The sequence below is a fragment of the Podarcis gaigeae genome, assembly GCF_964106915.1.
Source record: "Podarcis gaigeae genome assembly, chromosome: 5".
NCBI lineage: Eukaryota > Metazoa > Chordata > Lepidosauria > Squamata > Lacertidae > Podarcis > Podarcis gaigeae.
The window spans coordinates 60,215,955-60,223,939 of NC_139681.1; the positions used below are offsets into that span (position 1 = coordinate 60,215,955).

General features: G+C 43.1%; 2 protein-coding genes across 5 annotated transcripts in view; one reads left to right on the forward strand and one right to left on the reverse strand.

Moving 5' to 3' along the window:
• The window catches only part of KLHL6 (kelch like family member 6), a 40,218-nt gene that overhangs the window by 20,584 nt on the left and 11,649 nt on the right, over nucleotides 1-7,985 (forward strand). The window lies entirely within an intron of this gene.
• The window catches only part of GPR148 (G protein-coupled receptor 148), a 98,121-nt gene that overhangs the window by 15,696 nt on the left and 74,440 nt on the right, over nucleotides 1-7,985 (reverse strand). The window contains exon 3 of one of the 4 annotated variants that reach the window (XM_083741661.1): nucleotides 1,587-3,373. The exons of 2 other annotated variants lie outside the window; for them this stretch is intronic. In XM_083741661.1, the coding sequence (XP_083597787.1) occupies nucleotides 2,192-3,244 (1,053 nt within the window). In that variant the 5' untranslated portion in view covers nucleotides 3,245-3,373 and the 3' untranslated portion in view covers nucleotides 1,587-2,191. Of the gene's footprint in view, nucleotides 1-1,586; nucleotides 3,374-3,412; nucleotides 3,530-7,985 lie in introns of those variants that run through there. One more of the 4 variants, XR_014565030.1, reaches the window with a different exon arrangement.

Consider the following 7,985-nt stretch of genomic DNA (forward strand, 5'->3'; position numbering starts at 1 on the left):
CTGCTGTCACCCAAAGAAAAAAGCAAAAAGCATTCAACAGTGCTCCAACCCAGACATTCTGGGCCCACTACTCTCCAAGGCCATTTCAATCAGAATTCTGGAGGATGTGGCCATGGATAATGCCTGCACCATTGCCACCTAGTTGGGAGAGGGGAGGCTTCTCATACTGGCTGCCTGTCAGCTACTCCCTTATCTGGGAGATGGATAAGAGCTGGGAAGAGGCCTCCATGTCAGGAGTGTGTTAATTGGGCTATTGATGCCAGCTTACGTAGCTTGCATTTGTATAAATCCATCCATTTGTGAGTCTGCAAAGGCAGCAGGGTTCTGTAGACTGTGTTGCAAGTTTATGCCTTTCTTTAATAAAGCACTAAAACTGGCCATTCCTTTTTTGGTATCCCTGCATGAAACCACTCACATAGACCCTCCTGGAGCCTGCAGATGGTAGATGAAAACATTTGCTGTTAGTTATTATTTACTGAAACTTGTTCACAGTGCACTTTGTTTACCCTTGGTGTATGTCTGGAGCCATCAGCCCAGTCCCAAAAACTAGACTAGTTTGATCAGTTCCCTAAGCATACTTAGGTCCTGATTTTCCAGTCTATAGATAAGAGCACAGCAACAAATGATGAAATTCTATTCTTGCTTAGTTACATTCTACATTCCCCTGGCTAAAGTGTAAATGGCATCTCAGAGTGACAAACTGAGTCCTTAATCTGAATCAGGGGTGGGCAATCTGTGGCACCAGGGCTGCATTCTCCCTCAGCATGCAAGGATCTGGGAGGAAGGGAAAAGGGTGTCAGAAAGAGAGGGAGAAAAAGGGGTTATGAAGAGAGAGCGGGGGAGAGGGAGGGAGGGAGGACTGGCTTTGAACCTACCCACGGCTGGCTTCAGCCCCACTGCTGATGTGCAGCCCTGACAGATTACTCCCAAGGGAAAGGCAGCCTCCGAAAGAAATAATGTCCCCCAATTCAGGTCTAGATAATGCTGTAAAAGTAATTTCCCCCTAAAATCAAGTCACACAATTTCTAACATCTTTATGCATATATTTGATGAGACTGCTAAAAACAACAACACAGAGACATGTAACTATGGAAAATTGTAAACAGATTCTCTGTTGACACATCCCCTACAGTAGCTCACAATTTCCATACATTTTCAGTAACTCAGAAATTCCATACGTTTCCTCTGCCTTCATAGCTACATTTCATACGTCCAGCAACAGACAAAAAGACAAATAGATGCAACAGTAATCAAGGGGACAGTGCATAGGATTGAACTCTATATACAAAGTTAATACGCTATTAGAAGGTAGGGAGATATTTGTTGTTTCAGAGATGTAATTGGGAATGTAGACAATCACCAGTCTGATGATAGGAATATGCATGCTGAATCCAAGGCACTTCTAGGCTGCTGTTTTTTTATGGGTGTATTCTGCGACATGTTCTCAAATCAGCGATAGTGCTTTAATTTATACTGGACTGTCCACACATCACAGGACTTCATTACTTGTTCTGTGATGCCTTCCCATTGCTACCACTCTATTGCTGTCTGGAGGGACATTCTTGCACTGTAGCTAAAATAAAATAAAATAAAATAGGACCCACCCCCAAATTGTTTGTGGTATGAAAAGTTAAAGGATTTCAGCAAGAAATTAGAGGATATGCAATGATAGGAAATCAAGCCATATGGCCACCCCAAAACTTGTACAGGCATGTACAGTATTGAAAGTGGAATATTGTATGACTGCCCCCAAACCACCATAAGCACAAATCATCATAAATGCACAATTAAAAAATACCCATTCATTTGAAAACCAGGCCCATCTGATGACTTTGAAATCAGAATAGTAACAATTGTTACACTTGCCCTTAATGTGTTGTTCCCCATGTTCTTTGGTTTTCCAGTTTTCTCTACAGGTGAAAATTCTTTTTTGGTTAAATTCTTCCTTCTAATTTACTGCTGCATCATGACATCTAATCCAACACAACATTGTTATCATTATATATAAAAATGCCAGCATGATACTACTACTTTTCCATTCACAGTATGCTGACCTTGAAAAAATAAATGGCTAATAACTCAGCCAGCAGACAACAAATGAATGAATTTTAGGGGGGGGGGGATCCTTCCAACTTGATAGAAGAGGTCAAATACAGCTCCAAACCACAGCAAGTCTTTTGTATGTTTCTGCTCAAGTGGTTGAGACTGGAGACACGGCAGTCATGCGCTTCCGTCTGAAGAAGAACTTGAGGGATGAGGCTATCTCCCTGTATCGAAGTCCACACAGATAAGGCAACAGAGCTTTGGGCAAGATTATCAGCACATTGCATATTATTAGAGAGACCAATATCCCTGTCTGTGTCCCAATGACGGCATTGACATAAAGCAAGGAGTCCACCACAATAGCCAAGAGGGGAGAGAAATGAAAGAACAAGACAATGTGATGCATCAGGAACGTCACACTGGCTCTAGAGAACATGCTTTTCCATATGCCTGACTGCTTTGTTTTGAAATACAGGATCATATAACAGCAGAGTATGAGGGACAGACAGAGAAAAAGGGCAGAAACGGAGATTACATAGCAGGATTTCACGGCCCCATCTCCATGTAGAGTCATTACCAGTATTATGGGGACAGAGCAGTTTTCCACTGGGCATACACTGGGTTTCTGGGTAAACTTGAGTATTAAGAAGACAATCCCAGGGAAAACACCAGACAAGATCCATAGGAACAGTATCAGCTTCTTTGCTCGTGAAGAGGGCAAAATGGAGATGTAATGCAAAGGCCACAAAATGGCCACGTATGTATCCAGCACCATGGCGGCAGCCGTTAGCAACCCTCCGCAGTAAGTCATGGCCAGCAGAAACAACAGGAGCACACAAGGGTTCTTGGGAAGGTGGAGTTTCATTACATTGAAAACTGCAGACATAACATAGAGTATCAGATATAACAAATCACAGAGCAAAGCATTTCCCAACAGCAGGTATCTAGTCTCCTGTCGGATGTTGACACGGGAAAGAATCACAAACAGAATGAAAGGGTTGATCAGGACGGCTGCTGTAAGGCACAATATCGGCGGGATCAGGAACATCATTGTCTTGGAGTATGGAGGATAGATGATCAATTCTTGCAGGTTTTGGAATGAAGTTTTATCCAAAGTGAAGGAAGCATTTGAGGCCACTTCTCTATAGCGGGAGAAGGTTGCATTCAAAATCCTGGCTGGCACACATAGTGAGAAGTTCATTTCCCCCAGAGATAAGGAGTGGCAGCTGATGTATACAAAAGAAGTTCTTCAACGCTGAGGTTTTGCAACAAGCGAAGATGCATTTTATAGCAACCAGATCACCATCTGTCATCAGCTCTGTAATGATAGCTGATGGCAAAGCATAGGGATTGGTAAGGGAGCTCCGCAAGCAGATCTTGAAATCCGCACAAGTGGAATCTTTTCCTCAAGAAAATTCAACACTGATTGTTCAGAAGAAGGGAACACACTCATAGGGCTCAAAATCCAAACTGCAGAGCAGGCACTCTGGGAGGGAAGTAAATGGGTTGTTCACCACTAAGAACTTAAGTTTGTCCACACTGCAAGCATTAGCATAGCAAAGTAGCAGATGGAATATTAGCTTGATTAAACAGATGTGATGAGATAAAAGGGGACATTCCAAATTTGCCAATGCAATCAAGTCATAAATGGAACCAGAGGATATACTAGAGTGTTTAAATGCAATCAGAAACGTATTGAGTCAATGTAATCAATAGGAATGGTGCCCTTAGCTCCTGAAATACAAGTGCATCATAATCCCTTTTAATACGTGGTTCTTAGCAGACTGCTGACATATATTTTCAGCTATCTGAAACAGTACACATACACCAAAATCCCATATATATTATTGCCACCTACTATGAAATATTGAGCTGCAAATGGAGAATAAAAAGTGGCTTGACACCCCTTGCCCAATCTAAAGTGCTTTTTGCTTTCATCATATGCTTTGGGATGAGGAACAGACGCAATGCAAAATAAACTATTTTCTTACGATTAATGGAAAGCTAACATATAACAATACAATACAATTCTACATCCTTTACAGCTGTTCCCTAAATCAGGAGGAAAGAATAATAAAAACAAAGGATTAAATAAATCTAGAATGAACATGAGCACTGCCAGATCAGATGAAAGACTTATCTCATCCAGGATTCTGTTCATACAGTGGTCAACTAGATGTCTCGGAAAGCTCACAAGCAGGGTATGTCATAGCACTCTCCTGATCCACAGTGACTGGTATTAAGAGGCATGCTGCCTCTGATACTGCAGGAAATTTAGCAATTATGACTAGGAATCATTAAGAGCCTGATACTCCATACATTTGTCTACAGTGGTACCTCAGGTTAAGAACTTAATTTGTTCTGCAGGTCCGTTCTTAACCTGAAACTGTTCTTAACCTGAGGTACCACTTTAGCTAATGGGGCCTCCCACTGCCGCCGTGCGATTTCTGTTCTCATCCTGAAGCAAAATTCTTCAGGACCCCCCTTCGCACTGTCTTTACACCTGACATAACATGACACACCATGTCCTCTCTAGACACAAGAGTAGATGAAGTCCAGAGCTCGTGTAAAGCAAACCAGGGACACTAACAAACACAACAGATCGTGCTGCTTGCCTTCAGATTGGCTGTTGTGAAGTAATTCACTTTTAGATTCTGTTGTGACAAGCATGGTTTTAGTTCTCTGTTCCACACAAAGAGACATGTACTGAAAGAGCAGCTTCCATGCTACTGGCTTGTATTGCTGGCTCCCTGATTGCCTTCTGTCTACAAAATGGCTGCCAGGCCTTCTGCCCACTTTCTTGCTATGTGGTTGCTCAATGCTAACAGGGCCGGCCCAAGATATTTGGCACCTTAGGCAAACTACAAAATGGCACCCCCCCCAATGCCAGGGAAGAAGGGGGGGGAGTGAAGAATGACATCAAGAACAAAGGGGGAAATAAAGGATCTACATCAGGATCTGCTGCCCCTGTGGATCCTGTTGCCTAAGGCAGTCACCTCACCTTGCCTCATGGGTGGGACAGCCCTGAATGTTGGCCCTGTGTTTGTTGCTCTGATCTACACCATAGCTTTCAAACGTCCCCTAATTGGCGGGACAGTCCCTTATCCCTGCACCATGTCCCACTGCTGTCCCTTATTGATGATGTCACTTAAATTTCCCGGGTTTCAAAGGAAGCAGCTCCTCTCCCTCCCTCCCTGCCGGCCATGGAGGAGGGAGGTTCCAACTGTGTTGCTTGGCTGCGTTGCTCACCCAATAAGAAGTCTAAGAATGACTTGGGGGTGGAGCTTGCATGCCTTGTGCTGATCAAATCAGCTGCGTTGCCTGGGGACTCGCCTTTGCTCAGCGCTTCCCAGCGGAGAGGTGACGGTGGTTTTCCTTGAGGCTTGAGGCTTCGTTTGGCTGCTGGCTGGGCTTTCTCCCTTTGGCTCGGAGGGGCTCAGAAGTTGAACATACCTGTGCCCAGAAAAATCCCTTATTTTGGCTGCTGATCCCTTATTTTTGAGGCTGCTGGTCCCTTATTTTCAAATCTGTAAGTTGACAGCTATGATCTACACTGTCAGACAGTTATCAGCGAAATGTGAAATGGAGCATAGAGGCAGGCTCATATTGTAGAGCCATATTCTTTTCAGCTTGTTGCCATCCAACCCCTGCAATGGATGTTTCTAGCCTACGAACATTAATATAAGGAGGAAAACTCCCTACTGCTTAATATTCCTGCAGAACAAGCTGCTTTACATTCAGTAGAGTATGGATAGTTCCCAATCTTAGGAATGGCCTCAGAAAAGTTTTCAGTACAAATGTAGCCCAATTAGGCTGCTAAAGATCAGAGTTTACATCAGGGATGACTAACATGGGATAACTGAGTTCTATTTTAAGATGCCAAAAACAAGGACAGAAATCCCAATGAAGTTTGTCTTCCCTGTCAAAGGTTTGATGGAAACCTCTCAGGGTTGTTAGAAGCACTTGGCTCAACTCAAGTGTTGTCAGTCAAGAAAACCCCCACAAAAAAATCTTTAGAACCTGTGTCCCAAGAAACAAGTTAGGTATATAAGGAATTGACATATGTATATTTCTAATATATAAAATAATATCTGATTAAAAGTTAAAGGTCTTTTTGCAGAATGAAGGAAACCTTAGATCTACATTTTCTTCTTCAGGTGACAGACACTGGTATGTGTATTGGAAGGAATAGGGGAGTTTAAAAAAAAAATTAGAGGCTCCTTCCTTCCATCTGAATGCCCTGAAACATTTCAGCTAAATGTCAGAAAAACATGTTAAACAAGGAAGTGGTATTTTTTTTAAGTACAAGGGCCATATTCCTTTCTAGACAAGCTTTTGAGGGCCACATGCTAGTGGTGTGCGAGGTCAGAGGCAAACGTGGGCAGAACACTGAATATGTGCAGTAGGTTAGTTTCTACACACATTTCTACCCCCTTGGTCCTTTACCTTTTTTTTACCTTTACCTCCATCCAGGCAAGCAAGAAGCAGTGCTTTGAAAACACATTTCAGGTAGGCAAAGGTTGAAGGAGGATGCAAAGGAATGACTGTGAGGGGTGTGGCCCAGGGACAGGGTTAGATGGCGCTCTTTTGGTTTCCAGTCATAATACTAGAGCTCTGGGGTGGGCATTCAATGAAGTTGAATGTTGGAAGATTCAGGACAGAGAAAATAAATTATTTCTTCACACAGCTTCAGAAGTTCAGGTAGTCCAGGAGAAGACATTATCTGTGACAGCCCCTTTGTTGCGGAATTCCCTCCTTCTCAGAGGTGTGTCTGGTACCTTCATTATACAGTGGTACCTCAGGTTAAGAACTTAATTTGTTCTGGAGGTCTGTTCTTAACCTGAAACTGTTCTTAACCTGAGGTACCACTTTAGCTAATGGGGCCTCCTGCTGCTGTCGCGCCGCCGCCACACAATTTCTGTTCTCATCCTGAAACAAAGTTCTTAACCTGAGGTACTATTTCTGGGTTAGCGGAGTGTGTAACCTGAAGTGTCTGTAACCTGAAGCGTCTGTAAACCGAGGTACCACTGTACTGTTTTCTCATATGCTGGAGATGTACCTCTTTACCCTGGACTTTGACACAACACAAAACACACACCCCTCCACCCACATCATTCTTGTGATCATAATTAGCTTTTAGCTGTTTTTAATGTAGCATTTTAAACTTGTAACGTGCCTTGTGACCTTAGGGTGAATGGCAGGTAATAAATAAAATACTACTACTACTACTGCTGCTACTGCTACTGCTAGTGTTATGGCATTTGTTTCCACAAGAGGTACTGCTGATGGCCATCAACTTGGATGGCTTTCAAAGAGCATGAGACACATCAATAAGAGGATAAGGCTATCAATAGCTACTAGCCTCTGAATACCAGTTGCTGGAAATCACAAATGTGAAGAGTGCTCCTCTGCGCAGGTATTGCTTTCAGGCTTCCCACAGGCATCTGGCTGACCACTGTGAGAGCTGTTTCCTGGACCACATGGGCTCTTCTCATGTTCTTTTTGAGCATTTAAAAAAAACATGAAATGTTTACAGACAGCAATGGCCCTGAAGAAGAAATGGCTAAAATTACTTCCAGAAGGCCTGTTCATTGAACATTCGTGCTGATTTAACTGCACAAAGTTTATGGGAGGTTATAAGATGTCCACTGTTCTTCGAGCATTAATTCTGATTTATTTGTTGGGAGGTTATATGAGTGTAGTGCAGCCTAAGTGATATCAAGCAGTTGTTATTTTCACACCACTTTCCTTACTGCAGGAAGAAGAAGAAGAAGAAGAAGAGTTTGGATTTGATATCCCGCCTTTCACTCCCTTTAAGGAGTCTCAAAGCGGCTAACATTCTCCTTTCCCTTCCTCCCCCACAACAAACACTCTGTGAGGTGAGTGGGGCTGAGAGACTTCAGAGGAGTGTGACTGGCCCAAGGTCACCCAGCAGCTGCATT